The sequence below is a fragment of the Anser cygnoides genome, chromosome 10, assembly GCF_040182565.1.
Source record: "Anser cygnoides isolate HZ-2024a breed goose chromosome 10, Taihu_goose_T2T_genome, whole genome shotgun sequence".
NCBI classification, from domain to species: domain Eukaryota; kingdom Metazoa; phylum Chordata; class Aves; order Anseriformes; family Anatidae; genus Anser; species Anser cygnoides.
Genome location: NC_089882.1, coordinates 7,534,267 through 7,555,589, shown reverse-complemented (window position 1 = coordinate 7,555,589; position 21,323 = coordinate 7,534,267). Strand labels below are relative to the sequence as shown.

At 51.9% G+C, this 21,323-nt stretch overlaps 1 protein-coding gene across 3 annotated transcripts in view; it reads right to left on the bottom strand.

Moving 5' to 3' along the window:
- Nucleotides 1-20,213, bottom strand: part of FRMD4B (FERM domain containing 4B) — a 113,800-nt gene extending 93,587 nt beyond the window's left edge. For all 3 annotated transcript variants that reach the window (XM_067003399.1, XM_067003400.1, XM_067003402.1), the window contains exon 1: nt 19,941-20,213. In XM_067003399.1, coding sequence (XP_066859500.1) covers nt 19,941-20,198 — 258 coding nt within the window. In that variant the 5' untranslated portion in view covers nt 20,199-20,213. The remainder of the gene's footprint in view (nt 1-19,940) is intronic.
- Between the last annotated feature and the right edge of the window lie 1,110 nt (nt 20,214-21,323).

Sequence of the window (21,323 nt, the reverse complement as noted above, 5' to 3'; positions counted from 1 at the left end):
GTACAGGCCACGCAAGACCTGTATTTTCCAAGACACTTTCAAGGGACCTTCCCAGCTCTCACAAGGCCAGGCGATGCCATGAGGGCTCCCAGGAGAGGTGAAGCATTCCCGCATCCCACACCAGCAGCAGCTGCCCCCAGCAGCTTCTTGCCAGGAGAGGACGGAGCCGAGCAGGGCTGTCCCCACCCTGCCACCCCAGGGGCTGGGGCACTGTTAAAGCACTGGCTCATGAAAGGGGACAAGGACAGCAAACCCCCAAGCGATGTGACAGCATTTTGGTGCGCTTTGGCTAAAGGAAGCCACGAAAGGCACGATCGACAGCCGCACTCACGGAGGTTTTTATCTGGTTATGGAATTTTTTCCCCTTCCCCAAGAGGATCAAGGCAACAAAGAGCACAAAAGGGAGAGGTGGGAGGACTGCAGCAGCATAAGGCAGATGAGAAATGAGGGGCTCCTGCCTTTGATGCTTTGATGATCACGTCATTGCAATTACTGTGTTGAGGGCTCCGCTGTGTCACTGGTAAATAAATCATGCAAGAACATTAACTGTGCAGAGCTCGCACCGCAAGTCACTGCAGGTAAAAGTGATAAGAGAAGTCAAAGCATTTCAGACAGAGGAAAAACTCTGGAATACTAGAAAAACAACGTAATGTGTACTTTGAATCATTCCTCTACAGTCTGGGTAGGTGCCTGTGCAGGGAGGATAATGGAGGCTGGCTTCAAGCACACAGCTTCAGGGAAATGAAGCCATCAATTAATCATGGGTATTCTGCTAGAGATACAAAGCATGAAAACCTGGAGTTGTCTTTGTGAGAGAGCGTCTGGTACTGCTTTCTGGAAACACCTCTCCTGGTACAGCATTAAGGACTGTGCAACGCAGCAATTAGCCTTCTTCATCACAGAAGATCCACGCGATACACCGCCTTCATCCTCCTCCTCCTCTCCCATTGCAATAAATGAGCAGATCCATCACAGCACAGCTACACGGGATTTCACACCCGGCTGTGCTGCAGAGTCATCTGAAGTAAAACACCATCCCAAATACTTAACAATCCATTGACTTGGGTTCCCTGACATGGCCAACGCCTGTTTTACAGACGGATCAGCAGACCCAGAGGTCAGAGATTTGCCCAGGACCTGGCAGCACTGCTCAGCCCCACAGCTCTCCCAGCCCCTGGGAGCAGACAGAGGGCAAAGCACCACCAACACACGGACCTTCGGCCACTCCTGCATCTGCAGCTTCACCTTCCCTCTCCCTGTGGCCACCAGCTCTCACTCAGCCTCGGCCAAGTTCGATCTCCTCGGTGCTGCCTGCCCTACAGCCCACGTGGCTCCAGCGAGGCTTTCTGCACGCCCGCTTTGCAATTCAGAAGAGCCTTAAACTCCTCCATCAGCTCAGTATTTGCCTATAATCCCCTTTGGATCTAAAGTGTTTATACAGTATTACTTGCAAGATTTAACTCAAAGATGATTAATTTGGTTCTGTGATTTTTGGCTTCGCTTTGATTTCAAGGCGGTAGCGGAGCGCCTGCCTTTCAATATCTTACGGACCTCTTCTGGAGTTAAAGCACTTGTGAATTTGATGAGCAGATTTGTAGCCCTGAAGGAGACTCAAGATTTTTTTTTTTAAACACCATCTCCACTTTTATCCACCCCACCACTGGTGCAAGGCCACTACATCCTGCGGTCCCGTTCCCAACAGCTGTATCGTGCTCGTTTCAGAGAGAAATCCAGCCCATCCCTCCTGCCAGCCTTTAAAGCCCAGACCCGGCGTAGGAGAGCAAACAACAAGAGCAGCCAAAGCAAAGGTGAGAGGAAGGGGACAGCGTCTAGACTTGTGCTTCTGCTGTGAGCAGAGCTTTGCCACTTTGCTCACCCCACGCGGTGCCGTGCGGCTGGGTGCTCACCTCCCCGCGCCCTGCCCCGGGTGCTCCCCAGCACCCAGCGGGCTGCGGCCGCAGGCTCTGCTCACCCTGGGCATTAAAATTCCTGCCTGGAGGCATAAAGCAGCTCTGCAAGGTGGGGTCGCAAGGAAATGTTACCCCACGGACGGGCCAGCAGGTATCCGGGCTAGTGGCACAGGCTGTCTCAGCTGGAAGCGCAGCCCTTCTCCTGGCTCCAGGACCTCCAGACTGCTTGAACAACCACCGGCCGGATCCCCAGCTGCTGTACGTCACTGGGACAGCATGCAGGCACCAGAGCTTCTCCCTTACACCACGCCTGACCTGCTGAAGCATCAGCAATGCCCAGTTTTACCCTCAGAAGCAGGTGCATGCTGAAGGTGCTCTCCAGCGGACTGTTTTTGCTAGGCCTGGGCAAGCTGCCTGAACTGGGGGAACTGAGCAAACGCAGGAGAGCAGGAACAAGATGGGCAGGAGGCTGCTCCAGCACCGCCTGGTAACCGATGTGCTGAGCTCGCAAGCAGGTAACTCGCCTTCTGCAGGCTTGAATCAGACCACAGAAAGCGTGTTCTTTACTGTCTGAGGCTGCCCACAACACAGAGAAGCAGCTCTCCCTCATTCAAGCCTCTGCTCACTAGCATCTAGTCACTTGAGCTGCGCTTTCCGGTCTTCAGCAATATCAGTGAAAGCAGAACTTTCCCCTTTTTTAAAGGCTCCGTCCGCTTGCAGGTGGAAGCGCATAGCACCATAATTACTGCAGCCCCAATTTTCAGGCTTGTGACCGTTTCACACAAAGCCTTACACCCGTATGCAACCTAAACCACAGCGAGCTGCCTCTAAGCCGGAGCCCCCAGCTAACACCATTATCGCCCCCGTAAGACCAGTGTTTAAAATCGCTGCACCTCCAAACACCTTTAATTCCTCAACCGTAATTCCCCAACCTGCTGCCGCGGCAGCCAGAGGAGCGAGTCCTTCCCCCCACACGACACAGAGTGCTCCTAAAAAGCAATTTGTCATCAGAACCGAGTCAAGAAAACCTTCCCTGGCAGAAGTCCTCCTGCATTCAGGGTCAACACCAGTTACATTTCACAGTAATAACCGAACACGAGATATGATTACATTTTAGTAAAAGATCAGATTGCTTTACAAAGATCAATGAATCCTCACAGACCATGCTTCAAGCACCGAATAACGAACCTTTCAAGAGCCTAAACTGGTAAGACGTACCCAGCGCAGGAAAGCAAGGGCAGTTCTTAGTATCACTGCACACTTGCCCACCTAGCGATGGGTGCGAAGCCGCCCAGGGATTCCTCTGGTACGTAGCCCGAGACAAAACAACCCGATTGCACATCGGCTTTATGAGACGATGCTCCAAGATCTTGGGAACGGCCTTGATCAGTATTCCCTGCAGGGACTACTGCTGCAAAAAAAAAAAAAGTGTTTATTATTTAGAGCAAAAAATAAAGCGGCTCTCTGCAGCTGAGAATGCCACCTTCAGCTTTAGAGAGGTCTTGATACAGTGTTATGCAAATGCCGTCTGCACACACAGGATTGTCTCCATGCTAAAAAAAACTCATAGAATAGTTTGGGTTGGAAGGGACCTTAAAGATCACCTAATTCCAAACACCCTGCCACAGGCAGGGATACCTCCCACTACACCAGTGTTTCCAGGGTTGCTCTGTTTGACCACGAACAAAAGCTTTTCCATTAATTTCAACAGAATCAGGGGCTGAACCCCAAGTCCTTTATAAGCTCACAGCAGGTGACAGCCAAGTTTGCTGTCAAAGCTCTGCAGGACACGCTCTTATACCTGCCCACGTGCTGGTCCACGAGCATGGTTTGATTTGCAACCATTAGTTCTCCCAACAAGCTAAGCCACCGGATAGCTAACGCCCTCAAATCAGTTACTCCCATATCATTTACATGCAGGAGTCAAGAAAGGAGCGCATGCCTAGCTACAGGACTACTTACATAGCACTTGGTTGAATAGTTTAGAAAACTGAGGGAAAATTCCTTAGGGAAATAAGATACGAAGCGACTACAGGGATTTGTTTCTGGAATGGACAGGACAAAGTTACAGATTTCTCTTCTCATGCAAAAGAATACTGTTTCCCAGGAAAAGAATAAAAATATTTGATTGCACTATTACAGGGTTATTGTTGAAGAGAAATCAAGTGATGTGAATAAGTACAGACAGTCAAGCAAGCCTGAGAACAGGTGACATTACATGTAAAATTGTGATCACCTCCAATGCAAGCCCTAATCACAGCAGGGCTATTTAGGACGCCCTATGCTGATTTCAGCACAAACCATTACCCGAGACCCTCACTTGGTATACATGAACTCCACCAGGCAGAGCTGTGGCATTGTATACAAGCCAGAAACACATGGGGTTGAGTTTGTAAGACGTTGTACCACTTGTTCAAACCTAGGAAAATCCTTTTCCTGCCAATTTCTTGGCTCCTGCAACAAAGCCAAGAAGCTGCAAGTGGCTGCATGTCATGGCACGGGCTAAGCCGGGGAGCCAGGAGCTGCTCCCTGTGGGGCCCAGCCTGGTGCTGCTGTACCTCTATCAGCCCCGGGATGCGTTTGCAAAGGGTGAGCATGGTAGAAAAAAAAAAAAAAAGGGAGAAGACACGTAAGTAGAAATTAAAGCAGCTTTCACTTATTGTTTTCAACTGTGACACATAACGAGGCTAATGCAACAAACCTGCCCTGCAATATTGCACTCCCCCTGAGCAGTCTTTGGGAGGCCACGTGCTGAGCTCACAGCTCCATTTTCTGTCCTGAGCAGCTCCACGGAAAGCAAACCAGTCACTCTGCACACACGCAATAAAAGACAACTGCAGTCAGGCTCTACACCTGCTGACTAACGTTTTAAACGCTTCCCCAGTAAGAAATACAGCAGCTGAATCCAAAATAAATTCTATTCTTCTATGGAAGTAAGAAGAGAGCTCATTCGCTGTACTGCTTTTTTTTTTTTTGTCAGCAATTGTGCTGTGAACGACTTTAAAAAAAAAAGTGTTCAAATGTCTGTTTTGTGAGGTTCCCATCCATCACAGGGCATTAGGGATGCTCAAGGGACTTTGCTTCAGCTTTATGGTGATTTAATGCAGAGGTTTGCCACCCTCCTCATTTCAGAGTCTTGGGTGGCATTCAGCGTTGAGGCTCAAGGGGGCTTCTATTTAAAACCACCTCTACTGCAGGGAATTCTGTTATACCACATTTTAAACACAGCTTTGGGAATAAGCCAGATGACTTCGTGGCTCCCAAGACACACAGATGCAGCGAGCAAGAAGTCCAAATCCTGGTGATGTCTCCAGTTGTGACCCAGAGAAAGGCACCCTCTAAAGTTTATGAAAACAGACGATAAACTGAAGAGGGGAAAAAATCAAAGCAAAGTTAAAAATCCAGAGTCACTGGCAAAAGAGTAGGGGGGGAAAGGACAGGCGTGACTAGTAGAGAATAAAAGGATGGGAAATTCTTCATTTTAGCGTACATGGATAAGATTAAAATACATAATTACACACAATATTTTCCCCTGAGAAACCAAAATGTATGCCTGGTCTGCACAAGAGGGTAGCACAGCTGTGACAGAACAGGCCTGTAATTAGGTCTCCGTTGTGCCATCCCCAAATGCAGCCTTTATGAACACACATCCCCGGAGATGCAAGTCCCACGCACGCACAGCTGAAAGCTCGTACGTCTCTCATTTGCAACCTTACCGTCTTCTGCATTTCATTTTGGGTTTGATTACTGGCTGCCCACAAGCATCTATTAAGTAGAATGAAGAAAGCGGCAGAGCAAACCCCAGCTCTGCTGTCAGACAGGTCCAGCAACGCAGGAACAAGGAGCCCGAGGCAGCGCACGCTCGCCTCCCCTCCTGCCGAGGCACGCACGGAGCCAGCAGCCAGGGCTGCACCGATCCCTGCGAGCCAGCCAGCGCCGCCCCGAGGGGCTCCTGGGGGTACAAGGACACTGCAGGGCGTGGAAGAAGGCCGTACCCTCTGCGAGCCCTGCAAAGAAGGTACGGCTGCCACCTGGCAAGGAGCTGGGCTCGAGGTGCAGCCGCTCTCCCAAAGCAGGGCAGGTGCCAGCCGTCCCCCAGGGCTCCTGCACGAGCAGGAGTGGCCAGCTTCAAGCTGCTCCTCCAGCCAGGCCAGCAGCTCAGCTCTGAACCCAGAAAAAGGGCCTGTCCACACAGTGCCACAGATGTCCAGAAGACAGCAGAAAAGGTAGAGGACCTTTGCTGCAGCTTGGTTGCTGCCAGCGAGCCGCTTCCCTGCCAGGGCAGAGGACCCCGCTCACCGATCAGAGCAGCAACAGCCAAGTTTCCTCTCAAAGATGTACTCAGCCCCTTAATAGAAAAATTGCTCCAAGATTTCTCTGTTGCTCAGGGATGTTCACAGCTGACCTGCTCTTCACACCCACTGACAGGGCGAGAACATGTCACAGGTGTCCTCAAAATGGCATATCCATCTGGGAAATTGGTGACCTTGCTGCTCTGCCCTGCCAGCAGCCCAAGAAGGATATTTCTCATTCCTGTCCTCGGCAGAGACCTCCCCGGGATTATATTGTACTTATGTGCCGTGCATTCCTGTTGCACTGCTATAAACATCCCCTTTATGTAAATGCACAGCTGGGCATAGACGTCTCAACCATTTTTGCGCATGGTTTGGCTCTTTCCTCTGCAGTCAGGCAGTGCTGCGGTCATTCAAACAGATTTGCTGATCCTGTTCTGCAAGTGCCCGCACTGATTTTAAATCAGGAGCTGAAGCCAGCCCCCCAGGTCAGCTCACATCTCAGCAGCACAGGAAGCAAAACCACCAGGAGAAGCCCCAGAGACCACACGGCGATGGGGAGAGGGCAGAGGGTGAGAAGGGAAGGATCGATCTGCTCATACCTTGTGAGAGCGTCTGAAACGGAGAGCCTGAAACAAGGAGAGAAAAGATGATGTGACAAATATTTTGAGCGAGCAGAGCTGGTGGATAAGCTGTGTGCAGGCTCTCCGTGCCCAGCAGCACCTAGAGCAGCAGCATGCATGCAGCAGGATAATGTGCTCGTAACTCACAGGAACATCGGCACATGGCAGCGCTCCCGCTCACTGCAATAGCTCCCGGTGTAATTTAGCAAAGACATGGAGCCTGGTCTATCATATTTCTCCCTCGGAGCAGCAGCACCGCTTTTCAGCTGTTGTTCATTGTTATTTTGGAGCTGACTTAGATTTTCTAACAGAATTCACAAGAAGGGGCTGCTTGGCACTGCTCTGCACGCAGGATATGTAGAACAGATTAAAAAGTCACCTTAGAGCCGTTAAAACAGGAACTGACAGAAACGTGGCTACAGCTCCACAGCATGTAAAATTTTTAAATCCTCAGCTCTGAAAATTTGATCCTGAACTCCAACAGAATCCATCGGTCCTATGTGAACTTTGGATTCAGCAACCTCTTCATGAGAGCAGCAACCCAGGCCTGCTGGTTCAGAGCAACCCTGAAAGCCAGATGCTCCACACAGCTCCAAATTTCACCAAGCATCTCTGATGCAAGCACCTCGGCACACATCCCCACACAGCAGCACTGGAAAGCCTTGAGAACTCATCACCCACTGAACACCGCTGGGCATCTAACAATGAGCTTTCAGAAACACAGGGCCATCAGAAGGCGACAGTCTCCTTGTAGCACTGGTGTTATAAGGACCCTTACCCAAACCCGTGGCAGACGCACCAAAGCAGCCTGGTCAGACAGCACCGTTCTCAAGCCCCATCCAACCGCTCCAGCAGCAGACAGGACGGTCTGTCGAGACTTGTGTAACGTGAGTTCAGCCCTGAGATAACTATGCAATCACCTGCCACTTTGCAATAACCCCCCCGTTTTCTGTCTACTTTACAAGAAGAAATCCACAGCAACCCAGGACAGGCCTAGCGTGATGGCAGTGACTGAGCACCGCTGGAGGGAGGAACGTTTCTGCTACTACAGCAGTCAGCAGCTACGCTTTCTGCGGCGAGTCCTCAGCACCGTGCAGATAAGCCCGGCACTGCTGCCTCCAACAGCTGAGGCAGCTCCCAGCCATCCGACTGCCGCGTGCACCCGCAGAAACCCCGCAGCAGCAGCTGGAGACGCGCAGGAGCAGGGGGTAGGGAGGCCAGAATTCAAGGCACGAACGCTGCCGCACCCGGACCCGGGGCAGGGCAGTGCCAGCGCTCAGCCACAGCTCCCAGCAGAGCATCGTGCCCTCGGGTGCACACGGGGCCACCTCCGCCCCCAAACCCAGGCCCTTTTTCTGTTAGGCCAAGCACAAAGCGTTCTCGCTCTGCTGCAGGTTGGGTGCAACCCCTGCACCAGGCTGAGCAGCCTCACGCAGGCAGCAGGCGGAAAAAGAAAGCAGGAACAGCGCAGAGCTTTTGGTAACCAGCTTTTGGGGTGGTTCTGACAACGCCAGGTCAGAGCTGACACTATTGCCCGGCTTTCACAAGTTTCCCAAGTCAGCTCCCTGCCCTGCAGCCATTTCAGCTTTTCCCCTCAAACCCAGTACCCACTTCAGGCTAGGAGCTAATTTGGGGCAATTCATTAGGCTACTGGAACTCAGGCAACAGCAGCTCCAGCTGGGCCTTTCCTAAATGAATCCTGCACAGAAACAGCACCCCACCCTTGCAAAAAAAGTTAATTAAGGATTCTTTTGCCTGCTCCCAGCAGATCATAAGGCGGATGCTGTCAGACAGGTTTGCCTCCTGTTATTACCAATTTCAGCAGCAATTCATCTCTCCTAATCCCATTTTGAATATCAGGTACTCAGACACGTATTAAAAGGAAGGTTTACTGTAACGACCCAGGCAGTGCTCGTTGAGATGGAGCTCGAGGACAAGGCAACTACGTCAGGATGAATCGCTCTCCCCAAATTTGGGGGTTGTGCCATTCCTCTAAAGCCCCTCAGCCCTCCAAACATTTGCTTGAGGTTTACTTTACATTCACGGTTAGTTTCCTAAGAATGATGAGCATGCAAAACACATTCCTCTGTTACGGGTTGTCTTCAAAATTTGGGTAGATACAGCACATCCCTGCCCAGCTCACAAGAAACTGTGATTCTGGCCTCACGAGCAGAGCTTGAGGGACAGGGCAGGGCTGCGTGCCCATGGCCGAGCTCTGTTTTAATCAATACCTGCATCTTTATTTCTTTTAAATGAAGTTAAATGCGCTTTAATTGAACGTGCACCTGTTAGGAGCGCCAGGAGCGCAGTGCTTCGGAGAACCACCACCTCATTTTCGGAGGAATGACTTCAGTAGCGCTGATATTGCCAGCCTGTAATAACAGCTCACCGAAGGCATGGGGGGAGGCCGCAATTTAATTCCTGCTCCTGTCTTGCCCCATCCTCCCCTTAGGCACACAGCACAGCTTCAGAGAAATTGTTTGCTTGAAATAATTGCACACCGAAGGGACAACCCAAACTTTCAAAGCCTTTTGTGCTTGAGCAGGGCACAAAGCACCATCGCTAAACGCCTCTGAATCCTTCCTCCCCCGGAGAGAAACGCCGCACTTCATCCTACATCTCTGTTATGCATACCAGATCAGGACGTAGCACAAAGAGCTCTTTAAAGCAAGAAAGTCACAATAAAACAAAACAAGTGGAAGTTGTACGTGAAGTTATATACAGGTGTAAATAAATCCTTTCCTTGAAGCCCAGGCCAGCCCCTCGGAGACACCAACGCTGAGCAGCCTCCTGCAGGCACAGAAGTCCCCCCGCTTGGCTCCCCATCAGTGTCTGGTCCCAAACGTACTCTGTTGTGGTCACGGCTCTGCCTCGAACACTCCTGCTTGTTGTTCAGGCCAACACGCTGGTGCCTGGCACGGGCTTATCTGAAGAATTTGCTAAAATGGAGCAAATCCAAACCAGGCTTGTACCTGTTTTCTCAGCCTTCTGCACTACCACCTCTAGTAACACTGCACTGAATGGGTCTCCCGCATTGATGTCTGCGCCCACCAAATACCTGCCAGTATGTTTCTCTGCACTGCCCAGTACAAACCTTGTGCTTTGGTGGTTATTTGCACACCCAGTCTGTGCTGTGAAAAGCCTCACAACATCACCTCGTTCACTCCAGGAGTCACCACGCCACTTACGTGAGCCATGCACATGAGAGAGACCACTCACAATTAAGTATTTCAGGCAGACCTTTCCAGTTCACCAAAAAATGCTTTAAGTTTTCCTTGATTTTTCTTCCCTTCATCTTTCCTTTCCTTGTTTCTCCCCCACACAACCAGCCTCTGCAGCTCATGGCAGGAGCCTCAGGTTCACGCTCCGCAAGCCTACGCAGCGCTTCCCAGGACCAAGAGCGGTACCGATGGGCTAACTCCGGGAGATCCTCGTGGCCAGGCAGGCTGTGCTAAACCTACCTGGCAGCCAGCACCAGGCTGGAACCAGGGGTCTTCCAAGCTTACAGGGGTTACGGCACAAATCTCATGGACCCAGGCAAAACTTGCACAAGAGCCAGCGATACCAGGGACTGAATGCGATGTGCAGCCTAAAATCCCAAGCCCCCCCAGCCTGAGGTGATGGGCACCGCTGCTAGAGGCTGCTCCCACATCTGCAGGAGCCCCAGGAGAAGCAAGCAAGCTACGCCCAGGTGTCGGTTCATCTGTTACAGGCTTCCCCACCAAACCACCCCCCTCCAAAGCCTTTCATTCCCTTCCAGAAGCGCCGGATACCAGGCGCGCTGGGAAGAGCAGCACCCGGAGCCTTATCAGCCATCGCTTCCTGCACAACAGGAGCTCCCACTCCCGCCCGCCCCGGGAGGCACGGCCGCCCCAAAGCCTCCCCCGGGGCTGGGAGAGGCCCAGGGGCTGGAGAGCACAGCGTGCGGGACCGGGAGGTGCCTGGGGGTGCAGCTGGAGACGGCAGCAGGCAGGGCCCTGCCCTCCCCGGGCAGCACTCACACAGAGCTGCAGCGCTGCCCCTGCCACCGCCAGAAGCTGGGAATAGCCGAGCATCCTGCAGAGCTTCTGCGCCAGCCCTTGGGTACAAGATACCAGACACACGCGGCACGCTTCACAACTGCATGCCGAGCATGTGCCTTACAGGCAAAGAAAACATTTTCCCTTTCTTCCAATTTTGTTGTAAAGCAACCTACTTGACTCATCTGAGTAGGACTGGGCAGCACCCCGCAGCACGGCTGCTTGCTAGCACCAAGATGTTCTTCTGCAGAAAGGCCTGGAGTTAGTGATGGGCTCCATCTCCTCTTCCTCCTCCAGATTCCAAGGAAGCAAATAAGACTTCCTGGGAGATAGGAAGCAGGAACTTCATCTGCTATGCACCCACCACATCCAGCGGCTCGGCACAACACTGCTTCGCAGCCCGAGGCTGCAAACAAACCCCCAGGGGCAGGAGGAGGCTGCAAACAAACCCCTGCATGTCAGCACCAAGCCCACCTGCAGCTGGAGAGGCGAGGAAGGCTGCTCAGCCAGGCCGTACACGTGATGGCTCCTGCCTTCCTCCCTGGCAGCCTGTTGTCTCCATACCATGCACTGAAACACTCGGTAGCTCCACCACGGAGCAAAGCAAGCCCACCGTTATTTCGGGTTGGCTGTTCTGCACAGGCCAAAAGACCTCAGCACTAGTCCGTCAGTTAGGGGCTGAGCAGTTCGCAGGAACATTTAAGAGGCAGGACTGCAACTATAGAAGCCAGCAGCACACCAAAAATAAAGGAGAAAACACGAAATAACTTCTGGCACCTCCCAGCACAGGCTTAAGCCTGCAACTATCGCTCTGCGTGCCCCCAGCACATCCCAGTCCAGCTCTCGGCTCAGGTCCCAGCTGAGGGCACGGCACACCTCCCAGGCCTGCCTTCATGTGTCTGCACTGGCTGCAAGGTACGGGAACAGCACAACGCCCTTCTTCGAGACAAACAGCCACAAGAGCAGGAAACCTGCTCCCGTGCTGCCTTCAGCAGGACCACAGACAGCCCAGCAGTGGTCTGGAAGAGCACGTCAGGTTGTTTTTCCACTTACCTGGAATCACTGGGCGAAGCTTTTAATGACAAGCTGGTGGCCAGTTGGTTCCCTGCAGCATTCCCACAGTTGCCACTCCGAGTTACTTCGCACAAGTCCCCTTTGTTTTTCCTCTGGCTGCTGCTCCCAGCCCTGCCCCACCCAGGGTTAGCTTTTCTCGACTTTCTTTTTTGCCACGTTTTATTTTAGGAGGACAGGGCTACAGAACAGCGCTAGCATGTCAAAACAACAATTACAACCGTGCAGAGGAAGTGCCAGACAGGCAGTGTACCACAGAGCACAAGCAGACACCCTGCACTGAAACGACGGAGCTGGAGACAACCGTTGGAGCAAACAGGGAGCCTCGCTCCTGGTGCCGCTGAGATCCCACGCAGCTACGCCGTAGTTGAAAGCAACGGTGGCACTCGAATGTATCTGAATACACATCCCGCATCTCAGCCGCTGCACACCCCAGGCTACAGCCAAGTCGTGTGGAAGAGATGGGAAAAGGGGACAGGATTTCCCCTACAGGAAGGAGAAGAGGCGCAGTGTGCCCTAGCAGGCACATGACGCCGTGATAGGGTGCAGCTGCTGAAGGAGGAGACCTTAACGCACTGCACCGGCAATCACAGCCACTGGCACAGGGTTAAAAAATCAGGTTCGGGCTGAAAATTTGTGGTTAAAGTTACTGAACTCACCCGCCCAGTGCTGGGAGGGGAAGGAGCCCAGCCAGCAGCCAGGCTCACCCGGGTCAGCAGTAAACCCCAAAAGTACACCTTCAGTAAACCCCAAAGTGGGGTTAGAGGTGGGCTCACTTGAGCTGAATAGTTTTTAACTACAGACTTCTTCAAATACCTTTTCTTATGAAACCTATTTAACAGTAAACCAAAAAATATCTTACATGGCATGCAGCACAGCAAGACCTTCCTTTCTCTCCAGTTTATTTTCCCGCTGGAGACCTTTCCCTTCTAATCCCACCACAAACCCACGTCCCCCTTTGACTGGGAGTGGACAATCAAGGAATTCCTATCACTGGGGTCCACTAAAACAAATGGTGCCATACATCACAAGTCGTCCTGTAAGTCAGCGGTAATAAAGCAGTGGTCACTAAGATTTTTAAAGACAAGCAAGGTTTGCAAGGGAAAGGCAAGAGCTTCGATCACACCGGTAACCCCAGCACAAACACACACCCCCAGTTCCCCCCCCCCCCATCTGCTCTCAGGCAGATCTGGAAAGCACTCTGTTTTATTCTCCTCCCCCAGCAATAATCAATTCAAAGTGACAAACTTTGGAAGCTTCACTTTGGCACGTTCCTTACCTGCTTCACACTACTGCCTATAAAAAGCCGTCAAGCCAAGCTTGCCGGCGCCCCCGGATGCCTCAGGTTAACTGGGACCCGTTCACTTATTAGATTTCAATTCCAGTTCACCTCCTGTTCCACGGAAAGCTTATTAGATGGCTCCTCTGTTGTTTCCAGCAGAGACTCAAATCCAACCCTTATGGCGATTTACTTGTAAGTGCAATGAAGGCTAAAACATGGAAAGCGAGCTACGCTTTGCCAAGAGCAGCAGACTCACATGGTCAGCATTAGGAAATACTGACAGATAAGCACATAAACATTTGCTCCGTGCCAGATAATGCATCAGCATCGAGGCTGCCAAACAGACACCTCCTGGAGCTTCCCATTTCTGACTCCCCTGCAAGCAGGATCAGGTTGTGCTGTAGAAATGATTAGGAAACATCACTTCTCTGAGCTTGTTCCTGTGCACAAGAGCAGAGACTGCTAAACCAGGAGGTGAGATTCATTTTCAATGTGGAGACAAGCGTTAAAAAAAGTTCAGTTCGTTACCTAAACATTCATTTCGAAAGATCAAAGAAAACTGAGTCCAGGTATCCAGAAACTCCGGTACATTACCTCCACAACAGGTACACATCTCCCCTTCTACATTCCACTGACAAGCACACTTTTAATAAACTCCAACTGGATTTTAACGGCTACAGCATTAGAATCAGCCCTATGCTAAGCTTTTTTGGTATCGGGGGAGGAACAAGTGTTTAAAAACTGTTGTATTTTACTGTAAAGCTACGCAAGTAATATGGTAGAGGTTGGAAAGCCTCCCACTGCAGCACATCCTTTTAAAGTTCCCATGTTTCACCCTTTTGCTCCATACACAGCTTTCACACATGGTGCAGTCACTTTACTGAAGGAGTATTATTAAAGTTTTGGTCATTTAGAATTTGCTTTCAGCCAGGTTCTGCTCCTAGGCATCATTCCTGCAAATAAAGATATTTCCTCCACATTACGCACAAGAGGAAAATCAGTGTCAGAATTAAATATGCTTAAATTGCTGGATCTGCATTCTGGAGGGGTTATTAGTTTGCTTTCTAAACTAGGAACATAAGTCTAAATTAAAATAGAAAGAGTAATGAGAGATTGTCTTCCAACTAAATGAAAGTAAGGAGGAAACCTCCATATCATGAAACAACTGTTAGCTACCCCCGTGAGCTGGGGACCAGCGTTTTGGAGATGCTTGCCACACTCCAGGTACATGTTTCCACCACAAATACCTTCAGGGACAAATGTGACAGATCACATCGAGGTCTAATCTCTTTTAATCTTTTGATATTTAAGGCACTTTACCTTTAATTATTGCTTTCTTTATAGTTTTGCTTCAGACCAAGCTTTCTTGCACAACAGCTCCTGAGCATGTGTCCATCTGCTTTCCATAAGAGCCAAGCGAGATTCTTGGGACTGATGCAGCAACCGCGTTCCTGTAGCCCGTGCATTTAGCACTGCACTGTCTCTAGAGGTATTATGTCAGATAAAATACATCAATATGCTATGATCTCAGCCTGAGGCTAGATTACGGATGGCAGCTGCCTTTTGTGCAGCGCCCAGCCAGGTCTGGATCTGCCCCGCCGAGCTGCTCTCCTCCTCCTCCTGGCTTTGGGGGCTCCTTCGCCCCACACCAACCCGAGCTTGCCTCCTGCTCTATGCACCCCTACATCTTCCCACCACATCATCCTCCTCCTCCACCTCTTACTCGAGCCTTAAACCAAAGAGATGAGCACATCAAGCGCTGCCATATGAAAATACTCAGCACGCTCTGACCACAGCCATCGCCTCTGCCGTGCTCTGTGGGCCAGGGCAGGCTGAGTCAAGTGCTCTCCAAAATACCCAGTGATTATTATTGCTTTCAGGCTTGTTTCTAAACAACAGAAAACAGTCTCTGCCCCAAGATGCTCGTAATGAGCTCAAGTCCTTCTAGGACTTCTTGGGAAATAAGGAGAAAGGATGCCCAACTATTTGCTGATGTTATTTAATCTACCATTTAAAAACAATCAAAATACTCCAGGAGTTTCCTAATCATATTAGGCCTCATTTCAAGGGGGGGAAAAATCAGCTGGATCATTTATGAATAAAGCTGGAACACATGGGAACTGGTATTTCAGTAAAACTGTGCAATTCCACAGCTCTAAAGCACACAAACAGTATTCCAAGGAAATTCTTAAGTAAAACTCCAGGCAAAATTTTGGCCTCACAATTCCAGTTAATTTCAAGAGGGTCACGATTTCACCATTGGATTTTCTCTCCTCACTGGATTTCCTATAAAATTTTTCAAGACTGATGAGCCTTGAAAGTAATCTTTCTTGGAATGTTTGTGGGGAGAAGATAATTCTCTGAAATATTTTACGTAAACACCACAGAGCAATAATAACCACTGCCCTACAGAATACGCAGAAGCGTCCGTTTTCGTTTTGTCTCTGCTTTCGGGAAAAAGGAGATTATTTGTAACGCAACACAAGGTAAATGGATTGGGTTCCAAAACCACCTCATGCACTAGGATCTGAAAAAATAAAGGATTAATTGTATGAGAGATTCATACATGCGGAGATTAACCAGACTACGGAATTCTCTTTCAAAGCAACTAAGCATAGCCCAGTCATTAGCATTAGAAAAACTGTAGGGTACACATCTCGCACATATTAGAGAGGGTTTGGGGTACCCAATTCCCACCGCAAAGGCACGGGCACGCAGCAGAACACGGCCAGGCAGGCTGTGGTGATTTCAGCTGGTCAGTCCTGATCGATACCAGCAATAACTGATCACACGCATGCCCTTAAGACCAACAAAGCAGTGGCTTAATTCTTTTAGCACCATAACTAGACCATAGCTGCTCTGGTCACACCCACCGCTCACCCCATTTGAAAATATTCAGCTGTGAAGGAGAAGCACATAGCGGGGACCCCTCCTGCACCGGCAGAGGAATGCAAGGACCTTGGTGTCGGGGCTTTGGACATTTGAAGGTCTGAGGGAATTTTATAAACTCTTGGACAACAGCTTTTGTAGTGGTTCATTAAAGCAGCCAACAGCTAGCAAGATGACCACGGTAGAAGTGTATTTCTCTTCAGCATCCTTCTTCCTTTGCGCTTAAGTCCCCTTCCTTGGCGCTGAAGTTGTGAGAGTTGCAGGAAACCTAAAACTTGTCTGCTCTGCGTACTGCGGCCAACTACCAGGTCAGGCTCTAAGCCGAGAAGCCATCACCAAAGCACGTCCTTCCCCAACTTTTGGGGAAGAGCCCTGCAAACAGGCTAAGCAAAAACAAAGGGCTAGCTGAAATTACAGTCTGCATGTATTCAACGTGCAATCTATGCTTTCCAAAAATTACAATCCCGAAGGAGCCACGTTTTGGTGGTTTGTTGTGTTGCTTTTAAAAAGCACAAGAAAAAAAATGCCTGCTTTCTATAAGCTATACCATTTAACCACAGAATTGTTAACAGTTGCTAAAAGCACTGATGCATTATGATTGGGGGCAAGAGGAAGGCTTAATGCTTCGAAACGGCTGCAACCAAACAACAGCAGCTTTCCTTGTGGCTTTTCATCGTTATATTGGATGCAAACTGCTTAGCCTGTTAAAAAATAGATATACATGCTCTAAGCCAGCCAAGGAACTGTTCCCATAACTAACTGCTGTCATACAATGCTGATGGCCAGGTCCACGAGATAAGGGTGCAGCTCATTTATCAATAATGCCCGGCGACCTACTTAGTGCACTCAGCCCTAGACTCGACCACAATCTCAGCAGAGTTTGAAGCATTGACCAGCCTCGTAGCAATGGCACACACTGGTTTATCCGAGGTCCGATCAGAAATGCAGAGGTGCCAAGCCTACGCCTGCCTTCCACCAGCCCTTGCTGCAGTGACGAGGTGATCCGAGCAGCTCGATCCTCCTTCATCTGCCATGCGGGTGCATGTGCTCCACAGCTGTCCTCAGCTGCTCGGGAACCTTAAGCAAGAATTGTGCTGCTGTGTGAGAGCCGCCGTCTGCAGGCAGCCCTGACGTTCACTCCAGCTTCCCCTTTAAGCACGAAAACTGTTTCACTTGTACTAGCTAGAAAAATAGCAAGTTAAAGCCTGGTACTAGCCTCTTACAGAGCTGGCTTTTTTCTTAAATATAAATTAAGATTTTCTGGTGTATAATCCAAGAGGAAAAGTCTGAATCGTGATTTAAGCACGAGGCCTCATATCAAAGGAGCTCAGGATGAGCTGCACCTTGCTCCCACGCAGCCTGAACTCGAGGTGTGCCCTTTGGCACGCCACCGGCTGACCGGAGCCGCAGCGCCGCCCTGGCTGGGATGCTGCCTGGCAGCTCGGGACCCGAGGATCCTTTTCCATCACAGCACAGCTCCTCCTCCACTGGTCTTCCTAGCCAGCCTGTACAACGCTGAGATGAGAAGACAGGGCCCTAACTGAGCTCCCTTACTCTGGCCAAAGTTGTGTCAGCACACCTAGGGAGGAACACCAAGGTTTTCCAGCCGTGTTCTCCAGTTCTCCACAACTCCCCGCGCCTCCAGCCCTTTTGCTGCTCCTTACACCCTTTGACTGCTGAAACACGGCATCCCAGGGATGGGGAGAAAGTGAAGAAAACATTATAGCCAGTTTGTATGGAAAAATCAATTCAGTTCAGACATCTCATTAACCTTCTAACCTGCTCATTCCCCAGCTTTAATTTATACTACCGTTCGCAAAGGCACCTGAAACTGAGCCACCGTCTCCACTGGAGGTGCAACAGGCACAAGAAGAGGCCTCAGATGCCTGGGGATGCCTCCCCTTCCCTCCTCTGCCATTCAGTGGACACTAAGGAGCACCGGAGGAAGAAAAGAGGACAATGTGCAAGAGATCTTTGAAAATTACGTAAGCCCTGCAGCGAGCCTCTCTTCTCCTCCACTGCTTTAATTACCAGCAGCTAAGGGCAGGCTGGCCTGTGCCCATCCACAGCCCCACTGGGCAGAGAGCATTTCGTCTCACTAGCCCAAAAAACACCCCAGCTTCAGCGCCTACAAAACCAGCATCCTCACAGCAAACCACAGGAAAACAGTCACCTGCGTGACAGAGCTCAGGAATTCATGTCTTCAAAGCTACGGCATTCCAGCACTTAGTGGACTGGAAGGTTCCTGTACAACTGCTGCCTTTTGACAAAGATGACATTTCTAATGGACTGAAGCGCATTTTCATACTAAGTTTTTCTGACACGTCCAATACATCAGAATCCAAGTAAAAAGAGCAAGTCTGACACAGCTGCACCCACGGAAGTCCAAGGAAATCAGGAAGACAAATCTTGGGATAAACCAAACCTGGAAACCCACTCAGTTGCAGGGAAGATAAATCTTTAAGGCAAGCGCTGCTAACTCCTGCAGAAGCAGCTCTTCAAAATCTTCAAGGAATCATTCAAGAAAGTGAGACCACAAGTGAAAGCAGGTAGCTGTTCCTAGACACGTCCCCACCTCTGCGTGAAGCAGCCCTAAGGGAAGCCCTGCAGCCTCCCCAGCCCGCAGAGCAGCTCTCCAGCCAGTGCCCTCCTGCTGCTCAAAGACCTCCCAGGCTGTAGCCACGTAAGACCCGATTAAAGGCCACTTCACTGCTGGGAATCCTGCAAAAGTTACAAGCACGAGCTCAGCTGCTCTTTGCTTCCCATTAGGTAAAACCCTAAGGAAGAGCTTACAGAACAAAGCCCCGTAAGCAGCCCAGTCCTGCAGACAGCAGCTACTGGCCGCCCTCTGGCCCAGCACAGACCCACCAACACCTCCAAACGGGTCCGGGTAACAACAGCACGCTGCAGGGGGTGGGGACGGGGCGCTTCAGACCCGAGCTCCTGACCCAGCTTCTCCCTGGACCTCGTCCTCCAGCCACCGTGGGCACACTCACCTCTCCTGCCTGGGATTAATGTGTTCAATTCAAGTCCCCAGCTGCATCCATCCAACACAGCTGAGGGCCACCTACTCCCACATACGAAAACAGGGAGCTCCCTGGTCAAAATTAAAGCATTGAGTTATTTCCCATCATTTACAGCTGGGCTGGGAAGCCTGGCTTAGGGGCGCAGCGCCCAGCATCACCCCAGCCGACGCGAAGTGCTGCAGAGGCCCCCAGAAATCACGCCTTGGCCACGCAGCAGCTTCTGAAAAAAAAAAAAAAAAAAAAAGTTGATTTGGGTGCAGTTTAAACCTCCTGCCGGGAACGGGGATGGGACCGGGGCACGGCTGTCAGGCTTCACGCGGGGGGCCGGGGAGAAGCCGCCCCGGGAGGCAGGTCCGGGAGCCGCGAACCTGCTGCTGGCTGGGGCCGGAGGAAGAGCGAGGCGAGGGGAAGCCCCCCGAGAACAATGCGGGGAAGGCAGCAATGCCGGCTGCTATTCCGGGAGCCGGGAGGAAGCCAGGCGAAGCCGGGAAGGCGAACGCCGGCAACAAAAGCGGAGGAAGCGCCGTAAGGCTTCCTCTGCTCGGCCTGGGGCCGGCACCAGCGCCCTGCTGTCCGCCTGTCTGTCCGTCCGTCCGCAGCCACGCGCGGGGCCAGCCCCGGCTGGCAGGCTCGGCTCCGCCAAGGCGAGGGCAGCAGCGGGTCCCCCCCCTCCGCACGCCCTGCGGCAGGCAGAGAGCATCCAGCAGCGCCCCCCGCACCGCGGGGACCCCCAACCCGAGCTCGGGGGGGGGGCTGAGGGATCACCGAGAAGCCCCCAGCCCCCCACACCCCCCACCCCGTGTCCCCTCGCCCCCCGGCCCCCCTTACCTTGGCTCCGGCGGGGCTCAGCACCACACGGGGGGCGGCCGGCGGAGCCCAGCCCGGCCCCGCATCCCCGCCCGGGCCGCCCTCCCTGCGGCGCCTGGGCTGGGCTGGGCTTAGCGCCGGCCCCCCCTGCCCGGGGGTGGGGGCACAGCCGCTTCCCGGCCCCCTCGGCCCCCTCTCCCCTCCCGGAGAGCCCCAGGGGGGGCTCCGGGACCGGCCGCGGCCCCCCCCGCCCTGCGCGCCCCCGGCCGGGCGCAGCATCCCCGGGGGGCGCGGGGGGCTCGGGGACAGCGGGGGGGGGGCGCTGGGCTCCAGGGGCTGTGGCAGCCCTTTGTCACCCGGCTGCGGCGCGGAACAATGGGCCGAGCTCGGGAACAGCCGCGCTGGGGTGCTACAAACCCTGCTTGCTCGCTGCCTGGACCCGAGGGGGAGCAGCAGCAGCCTCGGGGCTGGCGGAGAAAAAGGGGGGTGCTGGTAAATGCAGCACCGGTCCGGTGTCCCTTGGGAACGAGCGGCACCATGGCAAGTCCCATCTATTCCCCCAAACAAACCATCGCAGCACTTAGGGTGAGGAAACGCACCCTAAGGCTCCGATCCTCACGAAGGAGCAGGCTGGTATCCTTCCCAAAGTTTCACAAATCCTTGGCAGTTCATTTAATAATTCGGAAAACCAAAATCCTCCCAGGTAAATATGATCAGTTTGCCTTAGACTCCTCTGGTAAGAAACAAGTGATCAGCCCCAGCAAGGTCACTCCTTCCCATGTGCCACATTTTCAGATTACAGTCCCCAGCTACCCGGTGCCTGGCTAAAACAGAGGAATAAACAGCTTGGCTTGCTTACATGTTTTGCCTGTATCCCCTTCTGCACTCACAGAACTCAGCTTTACAGCATCCTTCCTAGGCTGGCAAAGGCTTCTTGGGGGTTTTCTTCCTTCTCTTCCTTGGGGGTCCTGGTCTGCACTCAGAAGATGTGAAGATGCTCCCAGGTGCATTTCCTCTTGCCGTGACTGTGGCAATATCCTGCTCCCTCCTGCTCCGAGCAGCCCAGACTCGGGGCTGATACCCCAGCAGCTTTGTCCCTCTGGTTTTCACACATCACCCTCCAAAGCTTTCTGCCATACACCTTGCAGATTCGTTGCACCTGCTTCACTCACAGCACCTCACACTTCCTGCACAATCACCTGGTATTTATCCACAGAAACACCGAGCAGCTGATTTTAGCTACTTCTAGCTGTATCACTACACCACCAGTCTCATCCCTGCCCAACTTCCAGCTATCAGCCCCCAACCCCAGTGGGCTCCATCCTGCTGAATATGCACGCAGCCTCCCACAGAGATTGCTCCGTATCACAAGAAATTCCAACACTACTCATTTCAGCCATTGAA